The sequence below is a fragment of the Chaetodon auriga genome, chromosome 5 (assembly GCF_051107435.1).
Source record: "Chaetodon auriga isolate fChaAug3 chromosome 5, fChaAug3.hap1, whole genome shotgun sequence".
In the NCBI taxonomy this organism is placed as follows: domain Eukaryota; kingdom Metazoa; phylum Chordata; class Actinopteri; order Chaetodontiformes; family Chaetodontidae; genus Chaetodon; species Chaetodon auriga.
In genome coordinates this window covers 26,552,176-26,579,896 of record NC_135078.1, presented here as the reverse complement: position 1 = coordinate 26,579,896, position 27,721 = coordinate 26,552,176, and the positions used below count along the sequence as shown (strand labels likewise).

At 45.8% G+C, this 27,721-nt stretch overlaps 2 protein-coding genes across 2 annotated transcripts; both read right to left on the bottom strand.

Moving 5' to 3' along the window:
• Positions 1-55: 55 nt before the first annotated feature.
• On the bottom strand, positions 56-20,127 carry slc33a2 (solute carrier family 33 member 2). The gene is made up of 6 exons (XM_076731834.1): positions 20,040-20,127; positions 18,748-19,562; positions 10,591-10,738; positions 5,475-5,575; positions 3,779-3,888; positions 56-1,575 (listed from the first exon to the last, which is right to left on the bottom strand). Exons 2-6 carry the CDS (start codon positions 19,445-19,447, stop codon positions 1,369-1,371), a joined length of 1,266 nt encoding a protein of 421 aa, XP_076587949.1. The 5' UTR covers positions 19,448-19,562; positions 20,040-20,127; the 3' UTR covers positions 56-1,368.
• A 1,059-nt stretch (positions 20,128-21,186) lies between these two features.
• Positions 21,187-26,000, bottom strand: anxa1a (annexin A1a). Its single transcript, XM_076731707.1, has 12 exons — positions 25,826-26,000; positions 25,130-25,209; positions 24,263-24,353; positions 23,951-24,045; positions 23,682-23,795; positions 23,327-23,417; positions 23,077-23,156; positions 22,349-22,493; positions 22,160-22,255; positions 22,004-22,062; positions 21,779-21,901; positions 21,187-21,690 (listed from the first exon to the last, which is right to left on the bottom strand). The coding sequence occupies exons 2-12, from the start codon at positions 25,187-25,189 to the stop codon at positions 21,631-21,633; spliced, it is 1,014 nt and encodes a 337-aa protein (XP_076587822.1). The 5' UTR covers positions 25,190-25,209; positions 25,826-26,000; the 3' UTR covers positions 21,187-21,630.
• Positions 26,001-27,721: the final 1,721 nt, after the last annotated feature.

Below are 27,721 nucleotides of genomic sequence, written 5' to 3'. Positions count from 1 at the left end.
TGGTGACAGGAGGTAAAAACCAGAGATCACACAACAAAAACACCAGACTCTCAGATTCACTCAGCAGCTTTATTTCTTGTGCAGCTCTGATGACAGAGGACGAGTGAACGATGGCGTTATGTGCGTGAAAGCAGGTGATTTTATTTTGGCTGAGTTTGCTGCCTGTGTGTAAACCAACCCATCCTCGCCTCGTGTGCTCGTCTCCTGCCGACACAAGTCTCAAAGTTAAGACTCAAAGTCTATGAAGACGTTCTCCTGCAGAGCCCGGAGAGAAGAACGCTGCTGATTCACTCACATTTTAAGCCTGGAGGAAGGTGTTTTATATGGTATACAGCTCCATGGAGAGTAACAGTTTTATAGTACATATTATTGACACGTCTTCAAACATGAACAGTGAAATGTTAGCAGCCTGTGCCAGCAGTGTTGGTCTTTCAAGTTTTACAAAGAAAAGAGTCATTTTACTAATAAATCTGATTCTTTGATTGGAAAACTGAGACGAGATGGCACCATGCAGAGTGTAAGGCTGAGGTTTCCTACAAGAAGAAAGCTGTCAGGGTCGACCTATTGGGCTCCAAAGGGACTTTACTCTAAATCTGTGGCCAGTTAAACACAATCGATGCTCCTCGGTCAATGGCTGAAGTGCATTTGGGGAATAACCCTTTTCTAAAATGAACCTACAAACCTACTTTGGCTAACTGTTGTAGCTTAGCTAACATAATGTGTGTGTGTTGCAGCTCTTCAGTATGAATTACTCTACTTGGTGCAGCGACTGTACGTTCCCCTCCTGCGTCTCGTACCGCACGGCGCTGATAGGAGGTAGTAGAGACTGATTCGTTTGGAACTGTAAACCATAAAACTCAGGATGAACATATTCATATACAGTACAACATGATAGAACAAGCATCACAAAGTAGCGATATTGCTTTTGGCTACAGCTCTTATTGCTGGCTTATTAAGACATTAAAATGGCTCAGATGATAAAAACGGCTTTGATTACAGCGTGACCGCAGAGAACGTCACTGCCCAGCATGCATCAGTGCATCACACCCACTGGACGCACAAATCCCTTCCTGTCCAGAATACGGCAATACTCATCCTCACCTGCACGGTATCTGTGGATATTAAGACTTTTACAGACATTTCAAATGCAAAATAAAAAAAATATAAGGCCAGTTTTGCCAGTGAAATGACAAAAAACACACTGTAATAGAGCATGGCTGATTTCTCCTTAAAAAAACAAGAGTCAACTAATTCAGGACCTTCTATACTGACATGATTTGCTGAAGAAGAAGTGAAGAAGTGTTATATTTAACGCTGTTCAAGGATTTCAACACATTTCCAGCACCTGCAGACGCCCTGATCCTGATCTCACTTGGGCTGGTCTTTGAGCTGGTGTTCCCTGAGAGCACCAGTGAAGGTCGCCGTCCACACGTGCAGGGCCGTCCCGGCGGAGAGGGTGAGGAAGAACAGGAAGGCAACCTGGAAACCAAACCAATCCACCACGCCTCCGGCCAGAGTGCTGAACGTCAGCTTCCCCAGAACCTCCAGGGTCGCCAGGAAAGAGTAGTGGGTGGCCTGCAGGAGAGGGAGGGTGAGGGGAGGCATGATGAGAGAGGAGAGTGAGAGGAGGAAGTAAAGAAGAGGGAAGTGAGCAGAGAAAAGGGAGGAGGAAGGAGAAAGGGACTTTGTAAGTAAAAGGAGGGAGTAGAAAAGGTGACACTGCATCCCTTTCTGTAGCACGACTTATCAGCTGATGTTTTGAACTTGCAATATGGACGAACCAGGAACAACACACAACAGAAAAAGTATGATTTTCAGGGAAAAAAAAGCCCCAAAGTGCAAAAGGAAACGATAGAAGAAGAAGAAAAAAACAGAAGGCTGAAAGAGAAAGCGTGAGATCATGGCCTGAGACGGTGGACGGAGGCCAAACGAAGAAGACTATCTGATCCCAGCCTGAAGGCTTTCAAGACGGGGTGAGACAGAGAGAGAGAGAGAGGGAGAGAGAGAGGGGGAGAGAGATTACCTAATCCCCCAAAACCTCCTCCTCCTGCTGAGAGCACAGCACCAGGTGAGGCAGGTAACTCCAGCAGGACAGCAGTGACACCTATCTGTCCACCACGCAGCGTATTTCATTAGGCTGAGGAACCTTCAGTCCTTCCATCAAATAAACACTGACTGAGTTTGTGAGCGGCCCACGTCCACAAATAATTCACAAACATTTTCAGGCGCTCGTTACAAAAGAGGAAAGATTCAGACTCAGAGTGAACCTTCAGCTGGACGCCGCAGCAGCTACATGAAGGCGCTGCCGTCCTTCACCGCCGTCCGTCCACAAATCACACCGTGAGCTTCTTTTACGGGATTAAAAACGCTTGTTTTGCTTTATTTCTGTTGTGACTTCATAACTGGAGCTGCAGCGATTAGTCGAACAGTTGATTAGTGGATTGATGAATCTGTTCTGATAATCGATTAATAGTTCAAGTTATTATTTAAGCAAACAGTACAAACTCTCTGCTTGCACTAACTGAGTATCTTTCAGTTCTGCACAGATGAAACGTTTTTTCCTCATTTTCTAGCATTCTGTAGTTTAATTGATCAACCAATTAATAAAAAAATGACGGCCAGGTTAATCAAATCCTTCCATCATGAAAACATGAACTCGTCTTTTCTAAACTTCAGTAATTAATTCTACAGCAGGACTATTGTTTTACTTTGTTCCATCTCTGCTGTCATTCGGGACCCCGACCCGTCAGTCCTTCTGGACAGACAGAAAATGAAATGCTGCGACTGAGCCGAGGACGTGGTGGTGAGTGTGTGAGCTGTGGCTGTGGTCTGCACCCTGAGAGCTCTGAGAGCCTGTGCGACCACAGCTAAGTGGAGTGCCTTTATTCTGAGCAACTTGTTTAACAGATTGGGTTTCTTTCTCCTGGGGATCGTTAACAAGCACTCACACTATCAGCTTTCTGTCACTGGATAGCACCACCTTCAATAACACACACATATACACCCAACCCGCACAGGCAGCTAATGCTCTGCCGCCTGTGTGCGTGTGCGCACACACCGATTCACACAGCGACACACTGAGAAGCCAACGGTATATGTGTCATGAGAACCTCTCGAATCAGCCGTGTTTCTCATCATCACATGTTGTGATTGATTCTCTTCTTCTGTCACGTATTTGTAAGCAGATCGTGATATCTGCCCGCGATTCCTCCTCCCCTTCTTCTCCACTTTAAGAGCGACAGCAATTTAAATGATAATTTGTCACTTTCAGAGATTGACGGAGTGACGTCTGGGTGGCTGTGTGAACAGCCATCACCTCCAGGCAACGATGGCCCAGTTACGACGGGGACAAAAGGAGTTATGTCAAAGAGGAGAAGACGAGAGAGGAGAGGAGAGAGTCAGGAGCGGAAAGGAGAGCGTTTAGAGAATGACAAAGAAAGAGTGTGAGGTGGTCGGAGGGACAATGTCGGCGAAAGAACGGGACAAAAACAAAAGAAGACGCTCTCCAGGTGGAAACAGCTGATGAGAGCTGACAGGTACAGGTGACGACAGGTGTGGTGCTTTATGCTGAGGAAATGACCTAAAATGATATAATAGCACAATTAAAGCAAGACAGAGGAGAGGTAAGAACGGAAGGAAGGAGGCGGAGAAGAAAAGGTGGCCACAGGAGATGACCTCACGCCAAAGAAGGAGACAATCAGCGCTGAACAACGCGGTGACAGGAGATGGTTAAATAACAGTCTGGGTCTCCGCAACGAGGCCGTGAAGTCTGCTTTACCTGAATGCTTTCCTCGGCCCTCTGAGTGCAATGCATCATGGTCGTGAAGGTGAGCGTGGTGATGAGGCCGCCCAGGAAGTGCTGAACGCTCATACTCAGGACGGCCATACCTGAGGGAGGAACACGGCAGCAAAGTCAAGACACGGCAGCCTAAGTTTCCCTGAAAGAGGCAGAAAAGTAGGAGTTTCACACTCGTCGCTACGCTGTGAAACGGCGAGCAGCCGCAGTGTCCCACCACCACCACCCCCACCACCCCCCCCACCCCCCCGTCCCCAAAACACATGTAGTGTATCCTCTGAGGGGAAGTGGCAGAGCGGCGTGAGTGGGGAAAACACAGAGGAACCACAGAGCCTATCTGTCTCTGCTCCCGCTAACACTGAATTATTCACTCAAGCCGCCAGAGTTTTTCCTGAATAAGACTCTTCAGTCAGCGACACAAGACTGATCAGACTGGAGGAGAGCGAAGCGGAGGGTTATCATGTAATATTGAAAAATCTGAAACTGATTTTTCTTTTCTTTTTTTGGATGAGTTTTCCTGAAATCTTTGTTCTGGGTTTAAAGCAAAGGCGGCGGTGGGAGGGAGAGGCCTCAGCTCTCAGTCTGAGAGGCTCGATGGGGGAAGAGACGAGCTCGCTGCAGAGCGCCGTCCCGAAAGCTCTGCAGCGGCTGTGAAACAGAATCAGACGTGTCATTCAGACGTTCACAACTCAGCGGCTCTGCGGAGACACAGAGCACCTGTCTGTCACCGTCCTCTGCATCATCCACTCGGTATAAATACTGAACATCTGGCTCCGAAGCTTCCACTGTAGGCCAGCGGCTCGCAGCCGATTGCGACGCCGTGTCTGACAATATCTGGAACTTTCTGAAACCGACAATCAAACGTTCACGCCCACTTCTGCGATTGGCCGGCTGTGTGGAGGTGAGAGAGTAAGCAGGCTTTGAAATTCTCTCTTCAGCTCCTTTTTCACTCTTTAGAAGTGAGTCCGACACTACGGACGCCGTCCAGGAACGACTGTCTGAAAGTCTGTCTGTCTGACCTCAGTTTGGAAACCAGGGCTGCAGGCGGAGGGTAAATATCTACTGTAAAAGGACGTACCTGCCAGCCAAGCTGACAGACATCAGCTGACTGACACACCTTACGTCACAAATATATAGGAACACCACAGCGCAGCAGCAGAGCAGCGAACGTCTCAATGAACGAATAAAGTTTTTGTCGACTCGAGTTTGTTGGATTTTCGAGTGTCTTTCAGTCGCAGCGGTGAAAATGTCTTTCTTTTCTGATGCAGTTCTGCATTTTGGTGGACATCATGACATTTTTCTGGGCTGTTAATGACTGATTGAGGAGCATATTTAAACGCTGGCCTAACGTAGTTCTTATTCTTAATTTAACCAGTTTAACCTGATCTAATTATAAGCTCATGAAGTTCAGTCAGTGTGAGTATTCTTGGGTTCTTCAAAGATAATGTGTTTATCCATTGTACATTTATGACCTTAACCCATATATTTATATGTATCTGCGTGTTAATAACCGTGAGCTCTGTGAGCTCTGTGATCAGGATCCGGAGAGTTTAAATATGTAAATTTGCTGAATTCAAAGACAACATGTGTTCATGGAGAAGACTAACAGTAGTAGGATTGAGGTAATATGTGTCGACACTGGGATCCAGTTAAATTGGTGTATTTCTGCGTCTCTCACCTTTCATGAGTGGCGATGGCTCCAGCACGGTCAGCAGAGAGCTCTGGAAGACCATGCTGATGGTCCGCAGCACGAACACACGGCGCATCAGCGCCCCGATGCTGCGGAGAGACCAGCAAACAAGCCGACGATCAGACAGACGCTCGCCAACTTTTAGGTACGAGCCTTATTGATGAGCAGGGTGATCCATGCTGACAGCGGCCGAAGGCTCCTGTCATTAAATTTGGAGACGTTCTGCATTTTTTTTAATGTCACACACAATTACACACACACACACACACACACACACACACACACACACACACACACACACACACAAACATGCGTGCACATGCTTAAGTAAACAAGTCCCCAGACACTAATTGATTCCCTGTTAGTGCAGGAAAATCATCCCCCTGTGGGTTTAGTTCATGACGTAATCAATAACCTAAGGAGATCCCCAGCATGAGGAAGATAATTAATCACTGTTAACACAGACACACACACACACACACACGCACACACACTATTGTGTGACATCAGGGATTAACAATGCCAATCACTCAGAGGACGCCTGCCACTCAAAGGACTGCGAGTGCGTTTGTTTATGTTTTTTTTGCATGTGATTATTTATGTGTAAAAAAGGCAGAATGGGCCCGTCACAAAGCACGATGTCTGATTTACTTGGATAAGTGCACCGACGACAGTTTGATAGAGATTTAAACTTCATCAGTTGATGTCGTTCTCCTGCTTCCTGATCCGGCACACCTGATCTGCCCAGTAAGTGTAAACCTGGTGAAACCCAGTCTGCACTGGTTGACCCTGCTCACACTTGGAGTCACTTCCTGATTCACTGTTGACTTCTTTTAACACTCTAACAAGCATCATTACAGGGTGTATAAATGTATGTATGTACATGTGCTCCTTTGTTTCACAGACAGCTGAAATGAGACAGACATAAAACAATGGACTCTGCCTGCAGTCAAAATACTCTGATTTTATGGTCTCAGGCTGCAGCTGATTCAGGAGATTATTTTCTCAATCATTTGATCTATAAAACATCAAAAACTGTGAAAAATGCCCGTTGTAATCTCCTACAGCCCAGCGTGACGTCCTCAAATGTCTTCTTTTGTCCAACAGTGCAAGACCTGAAGAGAGGCAGACAAGCAGCCAGTTCTCCCACTGAAGGAGCTGGAATTAAGAGATATTTGACAACCGATCATCAAAATGGATGCAAACTTTCTGTTGATCGATTAATCGATTAGCTGCTGCAGCTCTAGCGTGGGCAGTTTCTCTAATATTTGCTCGTGCGACTGCAGATGAGAGAGAATAAAAGTTTACTCCCACAGAAACTCCTGCTTCCCTTCCAATACCATGATAAAACTAGACTTTACAGATCATTACAGAAAACTACTTCCAACATTTTCTCTGAAGAGATAAAACATTTTGCACATCCTACCAATATCCAGTAATACAGACCTTGAACCCCCCCCCCCCCGCCTTTCCTTACCTCTCCACTAGAAAACCAATCCTGCATCATTCACATGCTAAAGACATTCTTCTCTCTGCTGCTCCTTTACCTCCCGTCTCAATGACAGCCTTTCATATCATGCACTCTCAAGAGGTGCTGAGGGTGTGTGTGTGTGTGTGTGTGTGTGTGTGTGTGTGTGTGTGTGTGTGTGTGTGTGTGAGAAAGAGAACCTGCCTGGCTGCCACCTCACACGGGCCGGGCCCAGATAAGAATAGCCATGTTCTCGGGTTGCCGGTGGCGGTTGTAAAGAGGGTCATTCACTGACCACTCAGCCGTCTCTGATGGCCGGGAGGATAAACCTTCCAACGGAGCTTTTAGAGGTGGGACCACGGCCTGGTGGACAGCACTCTCTCTGTGCGGGAGTGTGTGACGGGAGGAGGGGAGGAAGGAGAGGCGTTCATCTGACCGTCTGAGATGGTGCAGACGACCAAAAAGGTCCATTCTGAACACACTATAACAGCACTGATAAGAAAGGTGGATTTTATGGAAGGTTGGGATTCATCAGCTGTCATGTTACACTCAGCGGCAAACAGGTGCTTCAACTACAGGTCGAACAGGGTGACATGTAATTTGTCTCGTGGGTTCAGATTGTTGCTTCGTGTTAAGTGGAGCCACTAAAGCCTGAGGAGTCTGAATGTTTTTACAGTGCGTCTGAGCAGAACAAGCCTGTTAGACGCCTGTTTTCCGTCTCTGTCAGCGTGTGAACATTTTCCCGCCTTTACAAGTTGCCGAGTCTTTACAAGTGAGATAGAAGAGGAAGAGTGAGAGATCGAAAGCTACAGAGAGACAATGACATCTTTTGAAAGTGCTTTTCCCCCCTCAACAAAAATGTCGCCTTTGGAGGCTTGTGCTGTGTTTGCTCGTGTCACTTTACAAGAGGAGAGAAGCTGGGAGCCATCTGAAGACGCAACGCGAGGACAAAAACACCGACATGAGGCAGAGCGAGGAGCGAGCGATATGTGTCCAACAAATGGACGAGCTCGCACACAAACACAGGTATGGACACGTGAACTGAAGGCTTTTGTTCAGCCTCACCTCTCCATCCACCGACATGCTGCGTCCCTCGCCATCCTTTCTATACGCGGATGGTTTTGTTAAAGGGAACGATAATACATGCTGTGGGACCCAGCATACCATCCTCCATAAAGGCATTGTTGTTATTTATAGCTCCCATTACATCACAGTGGCCATAGGCAGAGTGGTGCGATGAGTAGAAGCAGACGTAAAACCTTATGCAACGACGGTCAGGCGCAAATGGCACAATGTCAATGTGCTGCAGGGGAGCACATGGACAGTAAAGGTTACATATGATAACACTTGGAAGACAGACACTGTGCATGCTGGCTGAAGAAGAGCACGCTTACACCCGCGATTACAATGCTACGCTAAATGTTAATGCAAAGCGTAAATGCGCCACAATCAGAGTGTGGTCAGATGTGCTTGACCACATCTGGAGGGAGTCTGGATCGCACTCATACAGATATTTGCTCTTAGCCAACACAAAACACAGGCTGCTGTTCAAATGTAGAGAAGAGGCTGAAAGAGACGCGCCAACAGACGCGTTATCTGACAGAACGCCATGAAAAATCAAAGCCGTACAGGTGGGAAATGAATGATGAACAGTAAGAAATAAGTGCATGTGACGTGTGTGCCGCTGATCTGCTGTTAGCAAAGCACATGACTGATCTAGTCACAGAGTGGCCTACACGAACCGGGACAAACGGACAATATTTATATACAATGAAAGGATAAGTTAATGTATTACGTTTGCCGAATTCACAAGAAGGGACAAACAAGTAGGAATTTGTCGTTCACTAAGTTTATAAAGCTTCTCCTAATTCAACAGCTCAAAAAAATGTCATTTTTTAAAGGGAGTTTGGGACCGTGATCTGTGAGAACGCATTAAAAACACCAGCTGTATGTTTAGTTAAGATGGTTTTTTATCTGGATCCAGAGATCCCAGTTTAATACCAGGTGAGGTGGAAACGTCCCTGAACGCATCGTCGTTAGCACTGCATTTCTGCATCAAGTGGCTTTTTTACACTGCACACCTGCACAAAACGATCACATTTAAGGGGAATAAATTCATTTAATCACCACAATAAATCTAATCTAATATGCCGCAACACAGCCATTTTGATGTATTAATCAGAAAGTCTAACATCTTAGTATCTGTCTGTAAATCTGAGAATTAAATTCAACCAGAGCTGCACGTTGTCTCTGCGATCAAACCCTGAGGGGTGTGTGTGTGTGTGTGTTTGAGTGTGTGTGTGTATGTGCGCAAGAGTGTGTGTGATGGATTTGCTGCTCATGCTGTTCTCACACCACACACCAGACACAGGGGGTCCCTGAGCTCTCAAACAAGGCTATGTTTACTTAAATTACTGTACACACACAGTCAGACAGGCAGAAAGACACACACACACACACACACACACACACACACACACACACACACACACACACACACACACACACACGAGGCTGTGAGGAGTAATAAAAAAAACTTGTAGAACGGGCACAGACTGAAGAGGAAGAGGTAAAGGAGGAGGAAGAAAGCTGCAGGATAGAAGAAGTCAGTGTACACAAAAAGCTTGGAGGAGGAAGAAGAAGAGGAGCAGGATGAGGAGGAAGATGATGATGATGATGGCAGTGTAACATCTGATTGATCTGGTGCAGCGGACTGTTTCTTATCAGTCTGGGCTTTCACAAAGACTGTTCTTCAGCATCGTCTTCACCCTTTGATTCTTCACTTTTCAGCGTCGGCTGTTTGCAGCGCGCCGCCGCCGGTCCTCCGCAGGCCGGCTGCTTTCTAATCACAAACTCATGGTTTCCAACCCCTCACAGTACGGCAACGAACTCCTCTGTCAAGACCCCACAAATCACACGTGATGTGAAACGACACGTGGCTTCTCCATTATTTATGTCAACACACGCCACGTTCATTACGTCTGTGCAACACTCTGTTATTTACTGTGCAATAGTACAAAAACACTGAATTTATTATCCATATATGTGCAATTCGAAATCTTCCTTTGTGAAACTGAGCCATCCTTCTCAAGGCAGCATTTTTCTATTACTCTGTATGTAATGTTCATACATGTAGTTGTTTGTGTTCGTTATCCTTTTTATTGTCTATTGTTCTTTTGCTACTTTTTATTCTTTCTGTCTATGACCACGAAATTTCCCCAACATGGGATCAATAGAGTTTTATCTTATCTTATCTTATCTTATCTTATCATGGGGCCAGTCAATGGTCACATTCATGTGTGAATATTAAGCTGAAACGATTAGCTGATTATGAGTAATATTTTGATAGAAACTGCCCAAAATGACGTGGTTTTAGTCTCTCAAATGTGAATCTTTGCTCGTTTTCTTGATCTTCTCACAGTAAACTGACTACCTTTGGGTTTTTGACAGCTGGTCAGACATGAAGACGTCACGCTGGTTCTGGGAAATTGTGACACTTTTCAGTATTTGACATTTTCACATACAGAACGACCGATTGATGAATCCATGATTAAACTGTTAGTTGTGGCCTTCAGTATCTGTCAGCATCAGAGTGAATCCTTCAGTCAACAAAAGCACGAAGCTGATGGCGGCTACCTGAACTGAGCGAGCAGCAGGCCTCCGAGAGAGGACCCGCAGATGGAGAAGCCCATGGCGATGACGCCGTTCCAGAAGCCGAGCTCCCGGGCGGTCATGTGATGATCCAACAGGAACAGAGGAAACATGGTGACTGCACCCTGCTCACCTGTGTGCACAGCGACAGCAGAGAGGTGGACAAAGAGGAGGAGGAGGAGGAGAGGAGGAAGAAAAGGGAGGGAAGAGTGAAATATACAATCAATGCAGCACGTGTTGTGTACTGTACGTCTCTGACTAAGCATTACTATTTTGCACATACAGTAAATATGTGAAACACCTCCTGAATACACACGCCTGTTCCAATCACAGTCAAAGACGATGAGGATGTTGCAGCGAACTGTTTAGCCTGCGAGACTGAACAACATGCTTTCCCTGAGATGACAACTGCAGAATCAAATACAGCACGCCAACACGCGGCGCACCTAGGCCTATTCCTGGAAAGTGTCAATAATAGATGCCTGACAAGAAAAAGAATACCCTCAGTCACATTATCAAACGGGGGCCTAGCACTTTTCCTAAAGCACAAAAAGGAAAACACAACAAAAACACCAAAACTTCCACAGATGAAACAGACCTCTCAAAGACCTTTCAGTCAAAATAAAAAGTTTCTGTCAGACAGAAAGACTTTCTCTGCGTGGCGTTGAGTGTGGGGGTAATGTTCTGCTGAACATTACAGTAAAATATTCAGTGGTGCCGACTATACGCCATTATTATATTAATGGAGGCTGACTTCAGAAAGACAGTGGGACCAAGGAGCTGCGTGAGTGACAGCTTGGCTCCCAGACTGCTGTCAAAGACGACGCAACACAACCGACGACTCACTCACTCAGTCAGCCAGGAGACAAACAAAAATAGAGAAAGAGGAAAAAAGACAGATGAAACAGACTGAAATAAAAAAATAACAATAATAAGAGAAAGCTGAGAAGCTCCCAGTGATAGGGAGCGCAGCAGCAGAACGAGAGTGTCACCGCTGCAGCGGCGGCGGCGGCGGCGGCGGCGGCGTGACAACCCGGCAGAAACGTAGGGAAGGAAATGTGGATTCTCATGTCTGTCACTCATGTTTCACTGCTGGCAGTTTACACAGAGCTGATACAGGCGAGGATGACTACGGCCAAGCTGATGATGCAGCTCCAATTAACCAATAAGATTCAGATGAAGGTGAAGTGGAAGAAAACAACTAGAACGATTACACCCGATCGCCAAAGAAGACGGGTCAAACATGAAGAAAACATTTCCTTTTTGACATAAACTCAAAGAAAACAGCACAAACACGACATATTTAATGTTTGCATGGATTTTTGTAAATATCTGCTACAGAGCTACAGAGGAAAGACAGAAACACAGAGACAATTTCAGACTAAAAAGACGAATAAATCAAGAATGTGACAACGTGCTGATCCTTCCTGACATAAACATAAACAGTCTGAATACAGTATATTTAATGTCTGACTGTCAGCTTCACTGATTTTTGTAAATATCTGCTTATTGTGTATCTGATGCAACGACATGTTTCACAGACTGGGAAAGATGTGGAACGCTCCAAAAACACCTGTTTGGAACATTCCACAGGTAAACAGGTTGATTGGTAACAGGTGAGAGGATCATGATCAGGTGTGCGTTCTGTTTTGATTGATGTTTTTGTGGAATCAGGGTTGGATCAGAGTCTGCAGAGGTCTCTCACAGCACAGTAGATGCACTGATGCCTGAGTGCATCTGCATTCAGGCTCAGCCATAAACTGAATTTATTTGCCGTAAAGCAAATGAAAACTGTAGGTGAATTTCACTCTTAAGCTACCGCGGTGGTCAAACCCACGCTAACAGACCTAAAGCGGATCTTACAGCATCACATGACATCACTACCGCTCCTCAGGCCCGGTGGGCGCCGCACTGACACCCTCACACCCTCTCTGTGCATCATTCACATTTTAATCTCCGTCATCCTCTGTGCTGAACTGCTCTGAGCTGCATCAACTGTGCGGTGAGCATATTAGTCATAATAAAGTAAACATTGGCAGCGGCGGTACCCATGATGCCTGGGTTGTTTACCCATGGTTCTGTGCTCCCGATCCTGTCTGCCTGTTGTTTAGCTCAAAGCTCAGAGCTTTCACAGTCCTGCCTTCAACTAATTATTTCTTTAAAGAGGGGGGTTGGGGGAGGGCGTGCAGACAAACACAACCGGGCTGATTATTCCTTTCTATAAATATTCTCAAAGCAACAATTGTCCATTTCAGCAGGGATTTCATTAGACATCCGCAAAGATTAAACAAGCAGAGTGAAGGGGAAGGAGAAAAGGGTGGAACACGAGCGAAGGGGGGAGACGACGAGAGGGAAAGAGGGGAAAGTGGAGGAGTACGAGAAAGTCAGGGATAACGATAAAACAACAAAGAGAAATGAAGTGAAGGGAAGGAGAGACGGCAGAGGGTGAAAAAGGGCGAGAGAGGTAGAAGAAGAGAGACGTCGTGCAGGAAACGACAATCATAACTCATGTAAAAAATAAAAAGATGGGAGTTAAACATGACTGGAGAGAAAGGAGAGCAGTGAGGGATGGAGACAGCTACAGAGGAGGAGGAGGAGGAGGAGGAGGAGGAGGAGGAGGAGGGGGCTGATGAACAGAGACATTGTTAGGAGGTTAGTGAAGAGGAAACAGAGCAGGGATGGCAGGCTGAAAGAAACTGTGTTTATGTTTGCATTAGAGACAGACGGCACAGAAGAGACCAAACACTTTAACATGAAGAGTGACATGAAGAAGAGCGGCAGGTTCGCTTTATTTACCCTCCTTTAGAGGAGCTTCACCAAAACAACACTGAAACAACATCATTCACTGCGCTTGTACGCAGATTCAGCAGGGTCAAAGAAACAGAACAGTAAAAGCCCTGAAGACCGACTGATCGATCGGCGTCTGACTATCAACGATGGCACAGGTTTGGATCTCGGCCATTTTTAATTATATCTTTTAAACAGACGAAGGATTTTAATTTGTTAGTTTTAGTGAGTAAATTATCAGAGAAATAAGCTGAGCTAACGCTAGCAGCAGCTCAGCCCTGACGCCCTCTGTATGCCAAACTGCATTGGAAAAACACTGATTTTTAATGGCAAACTGCTTTATTCAGCGTTTTTCACCCATTTTAATTTGTTTTGGAAAGGAGGAGATAAATCAGCTGCTGGTGAAAACCTCCCGAACGACGAACACTGAAGGAATCCTGACCTACAAACAAAGCTGAGCTCCTGAGAACAAGCCGAGCTAACGTTAGCTGCCCTGACGTCCTGTGTCTGTCTAACACTGCTGAAGAGGCCTGACTCCCATAATGCCACACTCAACAGTTTGAGCATTTCGCATTACAGATTTCTGTTTCTGTGTTTTTGTTCTGGCTTTTCTTTCTGGTTTGAAGTGAAGGTGAAAAAAGATGTTTCAATCACAATCTGATCAACAGTTGTGGGGTTCCTGATATCTGCTGTCCAATGAAAACCCACGGCCTTTATTTGGTTTCCATCATGAGCGAAATAAACCATTTAAAAACCAAAAGCTCATGAAAATCAAATCTGATCAAATCACACCGACACAGATGTCCAGATGAGGCAGATGTTACTCTCTAAATAAATAATAAGTCTGTCTTTTTTGTCGACTTTAACTGAGATTGTTGCTTATTTAGTCATGAATATTTAACGTTATGGATAAATACTGAAGATTAGAAACCAAGTTTCCAGATGCTTTAAGGGGAAAGCAGCAGAGAGAACGCAGGCAGTCCTGTTTTATTTATCAGAGGTGATAAAGACACTCAGATTTCATCAGAAATTAAAGCTGTGCTGCAGGTCAGTGGTCCAGCCGGCAGCTCGGTACATTAACGCCGATTAAAACACGTTAAAGCTAGCTTTAAAGCGAGCTAAAGATACGAGCAGACGCAGCAAGATCTCTGTGAGGAAACAGGTCTGAAGTGTGAGGAAACACTGGCAGGGACAGTATCGACGGTCTGACTCTGTGTGACTACCGCAGTTTGTTTCGCAGTTTAACTGTGACTTTAAAAAATTCACTGTATGAGCATGTGTGAATGTATATCCTCTGTGTGCGTGTGTGTGTGTGTGTGTGTGTGTGTGTGTGTGTGTGTGGTTGAAGGGGGTTGGGAGGTAGCACAGAGAAGGATCAGCGAAGGATAAGGGTGAGACGAGGGTGAGACGAGGGTGAGAGGTCGACAAGGACAGTGAGGTCAAATCCAGACGTGGCTTAAACAAAAGAGCCGGCGAAGCAGGAGAGATCACCGAGGACGCCCGGTGCCCCTGCAGAACCACATCGCCGCTCCCCGCCGAGAGCACGGCCAACGCAGACAGGTTCAAACATGCTACATGTGTGAGCACAGCACACACACACGCATGTACCAGTGTCTACGCACACACACAGACCTTTCAGCTCGTCAGGCGCCCCGTGGACCAAACAGTAAACACACTCCTGTCCATACACAGTATCCTATGCATATTGGTGCAGTGACACACACGCAGAGGGAGTCCATGCAGATTGATGTGGATGTCAAGGAGTTCTCTGTGTGGCCTGCAGGTTCATGAACACGGGAAAACACACGCAAGACAGCCACCGTCTCTCCGCCCAAACCTGCCAGGTCGCTGGGTTGATTGTGTTTGTTCTCTGTTTATTCTCTGAGAAATTATGCAATATTAATATCAGAGCAAATGCACCGTCCACATCACTTCCAGCGATGTTTCGACGGCGGCTGCGGGCGCTCGGCTCCGCTGCATGAATCACAGTCTGTCTTTTAAAAAAGCCACTCTGGGTTACTGAAGTTTTTCCTAGAATACACACACTCACGCAGCAGTATTTGTGTGAGTTATCTAAATTTATCAGCACTCTCGGTCTAGTCAAAGGCGCAATCTGGGATCCAAACATGGGCCAAAGAGTCGCCACACCACCAAAATTAGACTGTGAAGGCTGAAACTGACAGAGACAGTGTTAAAACACACGTCAATTAAATCAGGTAGGAGTGTTTTCTAATGCGATAAAGGTCTGTTTGCATCAGTGTTTTATGGAAGGACACAAAGAAAAGCTTGATGTGATCAATTGTTATCTGTTGTTGAAAGCACATAAAGCTGATTTCTGATCAGTTTGGATTTAGCTCTGAGAGATGTGTGTGGACCTTTAATCATGCACACATATGTTGCACCTCTCCATCTTTGAATGGGTAAGTGTGTGTTTACTTCTATTGCCACTTTGCTCTTTTTCTCTCTCAGGGCACCATGTGGTGGTTCTTCATTAATTCATCCCCTCCTTCAGCCTCCCTCCCTGCAGTCCTTCTTTTTCCCTCTGGAAAATACCCCCCCCCCCACCTCACACACACTCAGCCCACTATCATCCACTTCTGCTGGGACCCATGAAACGCTTCTGCAGACTGGGCTGCAGATTTCATGTCAACACTGCATTTGTTTTTAATGAATGAATGACAGAATATGTCTCACTGTGTTCAGACCCTCAGTGCAGCCCAGTCCTTCACTTCACCCTCTCAACCTCCACCTTCAGACTGCGCATGCCTCTGAAATGCAGCAGTGCCCCAATAAAAACCTTTTTCTTCTCCCCTCACTCAGACAGATGTGCATTAAGGGTCTTGTAGCTGTCTTTTTAGAGACACGCTGATCTGATGCTGTTATCAGATATCAGTCTGATACTGAACCGATCTATTCAATTCAATTCTATGTTTCCATCTGCGTTCCTCTTCACATTAAATGTTTAGAACGAATTTCAGGGGTCAGGGGTTTATACTAGTGCAAACTGTGATTTAATTTATCAAGTCTGTTTGCAATAGTTTGTCACTTTAATTCAGATTTAATGTTTACATGGTGCTCTCATTTGATGCAGTTGTATTGTTTTATACTGGAATTCCAACTTCTGTCCTTTGCTGCATTTAAAAGCTTTACGCTGGTGCAGAATTATTTATTAGTCTGTATCGGCAGTTATCCACATCCAGGTATAAGCATCAGTTCAGAACTGAAAAAAGTGGATAACGCATGTCTCGTCTTTTTAGAGGAAACTGTTGAGAGGGAGTATTTGGACAAAGCTTTTCTTTCTGTGTGTGCATCCACCCATTCCTCCGTCCACCTGGTCCATTCCCAGAGAAAGCCACCATCAGGGCCCGCCATCATTCACATCTCTTATCAACTTAGCGAGCTCCTGACTCCCTGCTGTCAAACAGAAGCAGCTCTGATGTGTGCAACACTGCAGCAACACTTACACTCAGTATGTGAAGCTGCAGATAACACGAGACCTGCGCAGGAATAGCAATACAAAGCATTTAATTGAACGCAATTAAGGTGTTGAACTAGATGACAAAAAGCCTTAAAATAATTATGTTCCTCAAATTTTCAAACACTTGAGTTTGCACCATCTGAAAGGATAATGATTGGCTGTAATTGTGTAGAGTTTTAGCAGCTTCACATGCGAGTGCAGAAGTGAACAGAGCTCGTTTCCTCATGTGTGACAACACAGTATTAAAATGTTTGCATCCAACACTCGCGCTTGCAACTGGAAACTCGCCTCGTTTGCCTCTTTCCAGGCCTTTTTCCCCTTAAAATTTCTCTCATGAGTGCGCTCTTTCCTCCCCCTCCTGCCCCGCGTCCGTCCCTGCGAGTCCACCCAGACAGTTCTCCCATCATGCCTGTGGCCTCAGATGGCACGAGGGTCACAGTTCAGACACGAGGCTCCCTGTGATTGGTCACTGTGTTGGCGCAAACTCAGAGTTCATTAGGGATAGATGAGGGAGAGGGTCTGTGCTTGTATATGTGTGTGTGTTAGTGTGTGTGAAGCGGGGGGGCGGGGGGGCTCAGACAGGCAGATCACACAAACATACCCACACACCCCCTGAACAAAAACAATACTGTCTCACACAGGCAATTATGGTGGCACATCCAGGCCTAATCTCAAATATTACACAATCCTGTTTTTCCTGCAAAGGTGGGAAATATTTAGAGTACTACGACAGGAACAAGTGACGAGCCCGTTAATGAACCTGCGGCTCAATCACGAGTCTTGTAATCATCATCAGCCCATGTGTGTGAGTGTGGCGGAGAGAGTGTTGGGGGGGGGAGCAGGGGTTTGCTCCCTAGACAGATTAGGGGGTCCAGCCAGCCTTCATATTTTGTCTAGTAGTGTCGTCTGCTGGGGCTCATCCGATTACTGAGCCACCCTGAACACTCTCTCAAAAACACACACACACACACACACACAATTTCAAAACAAAGCATAGATTTTCGAGCACATACACAAGTGAAGACTATGCAAATGCGAGGAGACAATTATATTCCCACCACCCACATACATACACATACACATATATACACACACACACACACACACACACACACACACACACACACACACACACACACACACACATCAGCATGATGCGCCGTCTTCCATTTCAGTTTCTGAGCACAACAGACACAAAGACACTCTAATCCTTACATAATCCCCTTCTGCTACCAAACACCAAACTCTGGTCATATCCACTCTCTCTCCCACACACACACACCAGCTCAAATCATCCAAAACTACTTTCAAATTTTAGTTTCCTGTTGGAAACAACTGGTTCACCTACAAAACTGTCTGCATGAGCTCATTCAAACTAACACTGCAGTTTCACTCAAGCGCCTCAGGTTTCTACTTAAAAACACCTGCTCTACCTCAGCAGGGCCTGTTCTTTCCAGTGTACCTACAGGACCTGCTGAGACACAATAAACTGTCTGGCAATAATAACTTCCCCAACTTCTTCAGTACACTCATTCCTGAGTTTAGTGCTCATGGACACACCAACAGAGACATCTAGTGGTGAATTCTGGGTCCTACATGAAGCCAGGAACACAACTGAAGGAAAGTTATCATCAATCTCTGGTTCCAGCCTCTCTGATTTGTGGATTTTGAAGCTTTTCTCTGTTTTATATCTTTGGATATAAATCATATCGGGGATAAAATCATGAGAAGCATCCCTAAAAAAATCACAGTTTAACAGAAAAGGGTCACACATAGTGTCAGTATTATTGGGACAATGTATTAAAAATATAAAAGTAAAAATGAAGAGTTGTCTCCTCTTTCTCTTCCTCTTGCTCTTTCTTATGATTCAGACTCACCTAGTTTGTATGTGAGCACATACAGGACTGTCCAAGGGGTGCCAGGCACTGCCAGCAGCTTCCTCCACACCCTCCACGGCCTCACGGCGTCGGCCCCCTGGCCTCCCCTCCTGCTGCCATCTGTCTGCTGGCCCCTCACAGTCTCATCATCCAGCACGGGGGCCCCCCACACGAACAGAGCCACGCCTGCGTACACGAACGTCAGCAGCATGAACATCCAGCTCCATCCGGCCACGTCGATCACAGCCAGCAGCCCGCCTCCGGCAAACACCGATCCAGCTTTGTAGCCCACGACTTGGGCTGTGTTACCCAGCCCGAGCTCCCCGCGACCTTTCAGCAACCCCACCGCCGCCCCGTCCACAGCGATATCCTGGACAGAGGCCAGGCTGTTCATGGCCAGCAGGGTTCCTGCTACTCCCCAGATATGTGCCTCTGGGGCCAGGGCCGCACTGGAGAGGCATGTCAGCGCCAGTCCAGAGACTGTACCCACCAGCCAGCGACGCTTGGTGCCCACCCGGTCCACCAAAGGGGCCCAGAGCACCTTGAGGACCCAGGGGAAGTAGAGGATCTTTGTGAAGCCAATGCGGGTGAGGGAATGACCGGCTCCACGCAGGTAGACAGGAAGCAGGGAAGACTGGAGACCATAAGGGATGCCCTGGACAAAGTACAGCAGGCCCAGGAAGACTAGTTTGTCATTCATGATCTACCTCCAGAAGAGACCCTCTTTTCTTGAGCAGACACTGCAGTGGTCCATTGGTCAGGTCATGGTCGTTGATTCTGCTTATGGACAGGCTGACCCAGATGGACTGATTAACCTGAAAGGAAAAGACAGGTTCGGTTTTACTGCTGTGGATCTTACGTTGTAGAGGAAATGGGATGGCTGAGGACTCTCACCGCCCCTGGAAGCAGCCTTAAAAGGATGCGTCTCTGCTGCTGTTTTACTGCTCCCAGCTCAGTTATCAGTAACGTAACCTGGCTAAGGTTAGCTCCTCAAAGTCAAATGGCTCACATTTCCATAAAACTGTTAAACAAGACGGCGGCCGCATGTGTGTTCATCATTCTTTGAGTCACAACACAAACGTGACTTTGAGTCGTTGACACTGTGCTGACAGTTAAGTTTGCTGCCGAACTGACAGACTAGCTACCGTTAGCTAGCTAGCATGCTAACACGCTAAGCTTAGTAAAGGAGCAGCTTTAAAACACATTTTCACCGCGTGTCAACATCATTTCCGGCTTTATTACAAGCAGAAATTTAGTTCCGTATCTGTTAGGAGATAAATATGAACACGTACCGGGACAGAAAGTTGGTTAGCCTAGCGTTAGCACACCGGAGAAGCCGCTCCGCTTGTTTATAGTTGTGGTCCGTGTGAGCTATGAGGTTGCCAGGTTCTGTGACACCAATCCCCCTTCTGCGGATGGTAAAACAAGAAGGGGTTCGTGTCTGTTTTGTGTTTGTGATGTAAAAGCCACAGGGCCTGCTAATAAATACATTTCCGGTTATACAATATAATAAAGGAATAATATACATTACCCAACCTGGCAACCCTAGATCCCCAATCACACAGGAATAGGCCTGTACCAACAGCTGTACTGTATCACCAGTGGTAGAGGAAGTGAAAGTCCTGCCCTGAAAATCATTCCACGGTAATACTATAAAGCCTAAGTAGAATCTTGAAAATGTACCTAAAGTATTACAGTACTCATACAAATGCATACAAATGGCTCCTGTGACTTTTATACTATGATACAGTATATTATATCATTATGATATTATTAGCCTACTTTACATTTATTTAAAGCATAATTTGACTGGTGTAGTTGGGTGAAGTAGAGCTCATTATGAACTACTTTGTTTTCCACTGCAGCTAACAGATAGTTTCATGATGGAATAACCTGCCGATTATTTTCTCCATTAATCAATTAATTGTAATTTGTAAAAATTCAGAAAATTGTGGAAAATGCAGTCACAATTACTGAGAGTCCAAAGTGACACCTTCACAAGGCTTCTCTTGTCCAACCTACAGCCCAAACCCCAAAATTACTTGAAATAAATTAGAATTTTGAACACAATGAAAAGGAAAACCAGGTAGCTGGAACTATGAAATGTTTTTGCATGAGAAATGACTTTATATTTCCCTCTGAAATGAAGAAGTAGAAAGAGGCATGTGAAGAAAATACTCAAATTTGTACTTTGTTTAGTACGTGACTAAATATATTTAGTGCCTCATCATGCATCCATTCATTGCTAGTGTCTGCACACTGTTACAATAATTGATAGTAATTTCAAGATTATGGACTAACAGTGGACTATGCACCAAAATATTACTAATACTATTAAAATACTGACATATTTGGCAACATACCCAGTTGTTTCATGCCTGTGTCATATCATCATATCATGTATGTGTATGTGCAAAGAAACCAAGACCACTCAGATAAGCCTTTTTACAAAAGCCTTTATTTGCAAGATGTCTAAGCTCCTTCAAGGGTACTGCTGCTGGTGATGTGCATACAGCTGTTAGCAGCTGCTCTCTGATCAATAACTTCAGTTTCTCTTCGAGCACCAGATATGAGAATCTAAGACTCCATCTGTCCCCGAGCGTTGGTCCGCTGGCAAACTGCTGTCAGAGCTATGCTGAAATATGAGCGCCGGAATGATGAGGAATAACTTTAGTGTGTCTGCTGAAGCCGTGTTGATCCATGTTAATCTTTGCTCGCTGCTGTTAATATCTTCTAAACGTCCTGACAGTCACAAAAAAGACTCGTCAGACCTCCACAAGAGCAACGGGCACATTATGTGTCAAGAGATTATAGGTGAGTGTCCACAGCTGGGCTTGCTGCTGGATCTTCAGCTGTATGGGTCTCGATCCCATCGAGTCGCCATTAGTTCTCACCCCCACAGAGAGCGAGCAGGATCTTCTCATAGTCTCCTTTAGTGTCGTCCTGAAGGAAAGAAAAACACAAAGAACCTGAGCGACGCTGACATCTAGGATGGCTTTACAGTCTAATCAGCGGTCAGATGTTTGCTCACCAGAATATCCTGGTGGAGAGTTTTTCCGTAGTTTTTCTTGTAGTCCTCTTTGATCCGCTTCATGTCGATTTCGGAGCGGGACACCATGATGCGGGTCAGGATGGGTTTTCTGGTACCTTTACCCTGATGGGCGGAAAAGAGTCGGTCAGGGAAGGCAGCAGCGGGATCCTGCATGTATGTTTTTACTTCGTGAGTAGTAGCTCACACATGTTGTACACACTGTACCTCCATGGCTGCGTGGAGCTTCTCAGCGAAGAACGCAGATCTGCTTCCAGCGCACTTCACTGCGGTTATTTAAAAAACAGCTCAAGTTTAAATCTGTGCATAAACCACTGGACGAATGCTCAGGTGGCGAGTTAGAGGTGAAGTTTGTGCCTTTACCTACTGCTGTGAGGCAACTTTCAATGTCGCCCTTCATCTCCAGGTCGATGGCTTTGGCCATGTCCACTTTGCTGTACTTTGAGTACCTCTCAAATACTGAAGGAGAGGAAGAAGTGGAGGAGAGTCAGATCTGATGGGAACAAACTGGAAAAAAACGATTTGACTGAGCGGGACAGCGAGCCGGCTAACCTTTCCGGAGATGAGGGGCGCTCCTGGTGGTGAGGATTTCAATGAAGGCGGAGCAGTCTTTGCCCTTCCTCCCCTCCCCGGCCTCGTACAGGGCCCTGGCATCGCTGTCAATCAGCTGCTCACAAACTCCTTCAGTCCTGCCGGCCTGCGATGAAGACAAACAGAGCAACCTCTCAGTCCTCACTGCATTTCTATTTCAGAGCAGACCTCATTTATAGTCGGCTCCTAACATAAAACATAACTGTGTTCAAACTAGCAGTGGTTTTTTCAGCCTTAACAATTCAATCACATCTGTTTCTGTATCCTTTTGTGTGTGAAAACTAAACTAGAGAAGACAAACTTTAAAAAGAAAAATAAAGACAAAGAAAAGGTTGAAGATGAGATGAATTTAGCTGTCAGGCTGTTTCTCTGCAGCTTGTTTGCATTTCTCTTCCTTCTATTAAAATGCAGCTTTGACTTTATTTAAAGTGTATCTGATGTTCAGCATGTAGAGTTTGTACTCTGCATTTGCCTTTGCATGTTTCCCAGATATGAAGGCATAAAAGGCCCAGTTGTTACCCTGCGTTGTGTTAGCGTGTGTGTGCAAGTTGACACCTGATGCAAGCTGCAGAAAGGAGGGTTTTGTTGCCTAAGAACTTAATGCGTCCTGCTGCTGTGAATACGTGTCTGTGCTCAATGTGTCATCCACGACAATGAGACAAAAAGCAAGTGCAGACACACACACGTACCTTGCAGAGTGCGAGGAGGGCAGCTCTGAAATCTCCACTGGTGTCAGACTTGATGTCATCCTCCAGGTCCTTCTTGTAGTCTGGTCAAAGGAATCACAAAATTAACATCAAGGATGTAGAATCATGTTAAAGACTTGAAAATCAGGTTTTATTAAGTGCTTTTTTTAATGTTTAAACATTTTCCCACATCCCAGAAGCTGTGATTCTATTTCCAACACTAGCTTGTTGCTTAAAATGTGTTGGCACGCACCTTCCTTGTAGGCTTTCTTTATATCCAGGATCTCTGTGTTGTTTCTGGAGGCCAAAATCTCGATCAGGGTGTCTTCGTCTGTGCCCAGACCCTGAGGAAGGGAAGCACGGATACATAGATTCATATAGATATCGTCACTGGCCCAACTCCAACAAAACACACCTTTTGGCCTCACGTTAAGAGAACAATGCATGAATATGTGGAAGTGGGTGGATGTCATTACGCTCCAAAAATAACATGGATAACATGGTGGAGAGACCAAAGCATTCGCCTCAAATGCGTTTGGTTTCAGAGCTTTAGAGTCATTTATACTTTTACATCAGTGTTCCCTGAGACTGTATGTACGTGTGTGTACCTTCATAGCGAGTTTCAGCTGCTGGGCATCGTACTGGGCCGGTGTTTTCAGCAGAGCCAGCACCACATCCTCCAGATCTCCCTTCAGAGCGTTCTTCAGTGCTGATTCCAGAGTCTACGAAGAGCAAATATAGTGTTTGAGAGCATGTGATTGTGTGTGTGTGTGTGTGTGTGTGTGTGTGTGTGTGTGTGTGTGTGTGTGCGTGTGTGTGTGTGTGTCTGTGCGTGCACTCTGGAACAATGTCCATGAACATTTCTGATTTTCATCACCTTGCCGCTGGCCTGCTGGTAAGCCTCTTTGATCTGCTGCCTCTGCTCGTTGCTCCTTTTCACCAGAATTTCAATAATGGTGTTCTCGTCCACACCTGCACAAAAATCATTTCTATTATTCTGCATCTGTTCGCAGTGTGAGTGAGACTTTCTGCCACACACTCTTAATAGTAATGGTGCATGCTGGCCAGCAGAGGGCGTTAAAGCTCTTACAGCAAAGGCCAGCATGTCACAGTCTAACAGAGACACATTGCAAAACCAAGGCATGTTCACACACGCTCCAAAGTTTCCCTGTGAGCATTTTCAGTTCACCTTTCACTTTGATGGCTTTGTCCAAAACGGCTGCATCCCCACTGGGACTGAAATTGGGCGCTGCAGTCACCGTCCCCTCCCTCTGCATGACCTGAGAGACACAACGCAGATTATTGTGTGTTTGGTAAATACTTGAGTTCTGCTTGGTGGTGTGCCCGAGGTGGGCTGCAAAAGAACATTTTTTAAATACCTGAGGGGCAAAAGTGCTCTTTAGAAAACTCACGCTCTTTTTACCGCTCACACTTTGCCTCTAACCTCTAGCTTATCACATCCAAAAGACATACAGTAGTTGTGACAGACTTAATGTCCCCTGTGGGACCTGCTCTTCCAGCCTCTGCCTCTGCACCCCCATGCCCACAAAGACCATGACGGAAACAGAATGCCTGTACACACCCCTGTTGGACTGAACTCAAAGATAACAGGAGAGTGGGAGAGCACAGACTGAAATCATGCAGGATAACCTTATGCAACTTTCCCTCAGTTGATTTTTTAAGAGGCGAGGGAAAGCAGAAGTAGCATTTTGTTCTGTTTGAAGAGTTTATGAAGGGAGGGGCGTAAATTCCTCCTCCACTGAGTCACACACTCACAGGACTGAGTGTGGTCATCTTTCTCATTGCATATAATCTTTACAGTGCAGGCTTCCTTTCACTTTAACGCACTTCTCATGTAATCTTTGTGCACTCCTTTTCCCTTCTGTCCCTCCTCCTTTAAACTCCATTCATTCTCCTCCCTCTCTATCCTCCGCCGTGCTCTCAACTCTGCCTGATAAATTTTTCCACCCGAGCATACCACAGGATGAGGGAAAAAAAAGGGAAAAAACAGACTGGTTGGCCTTAGCAACTGGAACAGAAGCGTAGAGTTACGTACTGATTCATCGGGCATGCCCAGATAGACCGTCTGCTGCAAGAAGGCATTTATGAAAGACATGGTGGGAGTCTGGAGTCTGCCTGTAGGGGGAGAGGAAAGCATTAGAGGAGAGGAGAGAAGATCCAATGATTACCTACTGTTAAGTTTAGAAACTGGTCTGTAAGTCTGACGTGAAACAGATTGCAGGATCTTGGGATAAAAAGTCCACAGAACTCAAAGAAGATCTGATCACTCTTTCATTGATTCTTCTGTCACTGCAGAGTTCTTATCTGTTCAACTTGTTAGCAAAGAAAGAAGGACTGAAAACATGTTTGACTTTCCTTCATCTACTCCAGAGGAGCACAGGCCTCTGCATTTTTACTGCAGCTTTATGTTATGTGGCTTTCCATAATGGTCTGCATGTGGAGACTGCCTGGCCACACCCACGCCCAGCTCTCATAAGGATACATGAAGTACAGCTAAATCACATCAGGTCCCACATGTTTGATTCGTAATTAAACCAGAACAACACTTTACTTGTTTCAAGTATATAAATCCACTAATTGTCGCTGCTGTTTCTCCAACCACACCCCCAGAGATCACATCAATTCCTACGAGGGGACTTCAAGACATCACAACTTGTACCAAACTTCAACACTCGTAAAAGTAAAGGCTGGAGAGCAGATTGGAGATTTCTAGCGAAAGAAAATGACTTACCGTGTGGTCTTTGAGGAAGAAGTTCGTCTCACTGAGGTTCCAGGGGCGTTGTAAAGACACAGAGAGTATATTTATACTGTGGAGAAACCCCACCTAGTAACGCGTCCAGCCCATCCTCCCCTCCGCAGCTGCCATTGGACTGCACCGCTGCCTGCCACAGCGCAGCGTCCAAAACGCAACGCCGTGCGTAAAAAGGAGGAACAGCTCCTCCAGCAGATTGCAAACAGTCACGCTGCTTACTTGAAAACACATGCTGATCAAGTTTCTGGTCGCAATCTCTCATAACAAAGAGAATCTCGTCGAAAATCAGTAATGCCAAGAATATATCTGGGATTTAGGGACAAGTTCATATTGATTATTTGTACTTTTCTCTGTTTACTATTATCTACCCTGTTATTTTCCTCAGTTACTCAGACAAAATTTAAATTAGGCACTTTAATTTTACATTTAAACGTTTAAATCCAGGAGAAAACTGACTTTCTTACCAGTTGATATTGATGATTTTGCTAACTGAGCACTTCAACTCGTATAAGCGCTGCTCTGTCAGTGTCTGTGGCCTGTGGAGGCTCAGTGCAAGTGAGCCGTACATGTCTTAACAACTCTTTGTTTGTGTGTTTAGTGCCTGCTGTGGACACAGGTGTTTTCACCTGCCCTCACCTCCACAGGTAATGCACTCATTGCTGGAATGAGAGAGTTTTCTCTTTTGACGTTCCTGCAGTTATCTCTCCTCTTGCACAAAGCTTAGCAGGAGGTTGAACAACAGATGAATCCATGACCCCGCTGTGTATTGATCTGTGGAACATCTGATCATTATAGCACCTGCAGGAACAACCGAGCAAAGACCACCATGACATTCCCCGGGAGAGTCTGCCTTTGGCGTGATGAAGTAATGTGTTTCTTTGAGGTGTGGCATGTTCTCATGGCAGCACAGCCAGGACCTGACCCTACCTGCAGCCTACGTGCGCTGACGGAGGGTAATGCCTTCACACAGCTGAGATTAACAGCCAGGATCATGACACATCTGTCTGATGGCTGCATCGTTCCAGCCACCCTTTGTCATCGCACTGTAGGTGATAGACAGGCCGTGTTGCAATCAGCGCACTGGTCACGTGTGTTTAACGGCACTGCTTTTTTTTCCCTCACTGAAGTTGGTAAAAGTGACACATCGTCCACCCACAGAGGGATACGGTCAGGGCAGGGTTTGGATTGTGAAAAAAGAAGGAGGGCTCAGAGCTGTGTTTTCATTAAAGTGGCATCATGGGTGGATTTATCTCTAAGAGGGTGTGTTGCTCAGACGCTCAAGCTGTGGCCCAAATGTTCCAAATGAGTCTGTTGGTCTGAAAAAGAAATTCTCATAGAAGGGATTGGCCAAGAACAATAGAGCAGGATACACCTTTAATCATCAGCTGCAGAAATCACCATGAAGTTGATTTTATTGCACAATTACTTCCTCATGATTCATGTGGACACTGTAGTTTATCATATAAAGCAGAACGTCTGATGTGTCCTGATACCCCTCAGAGCAGTTCGCCTGGATGTAGGTGACTCAGCGTGGGGGTCCCCAGGAAAACAAACAGCAACACGAGTGAAATGAGTGTGTGTGAACTGTATGTGTGTGTGTGTGTGTGTGTGAGATAGCATCTAGTTACAATCTCTATCTTACACACAGGAAACCTGAGGACTGTTTGGGGCATCTTTTTACCAGCGAGCTCTGTGGGTTTAAGCCAGTACCTGGTGAAACTCCATCTCTGCTGGTTTAATATTTAAAGACTGTTGAGAGTTTGGTTCCCCTTAGAGATCAGGATCGACGCGTCCCTGCGCTCCTGGTCAGCATAACAGCACACAAACTGCCCTGAATCACACTGGAGGGATCGGACCTGCTCCCAGACCAGGTAG

Coding starts and splice junctions, on each gene's coding strand:
- slc33a2 (XM_076731834.1), bottom strand. CDS start 19,447: ATGAATGACAAACTAGTCTTCCTGGGCCTGCTGTACTTTGTCCAGGGC. Junction 5,576..10,590: donor CTGCTGCTCGCTCAGTTCAG/GTAGCCGCCATC, acceptor GTCTCTCCGCAG/CATCGGGGCGCTGATGCGCC. Junction 1,576..3,778: donor GGGCCGAGGAAAGCATTCAG/GTAAAGCAGACT, acceptor CCTCTCCTGCAG/GCCACCCACTACTCTTTCCT.
- anxa1a (XM_076731707.1), bottom strand. CDS start 25,189: ATGTCTTTCATAAATGCCTTCTTGCAGCAGACGGTCTATCTGGGCATG. Junction 23,796..23,950: donor ACCAGCAGGCCAGCGGCAAG/GTGATGAAAATC, acceptor TGCTCTTCGTAG/ACTCTGGAATCAGCACTGAA. Junction 23,157..23,326: donor AAAGAAAGCCTACAAGGAAG/GTGCGTGCCAAC, acceptor TCCTTTGACCAG/ACTACAAGAAGGACCTGGAG.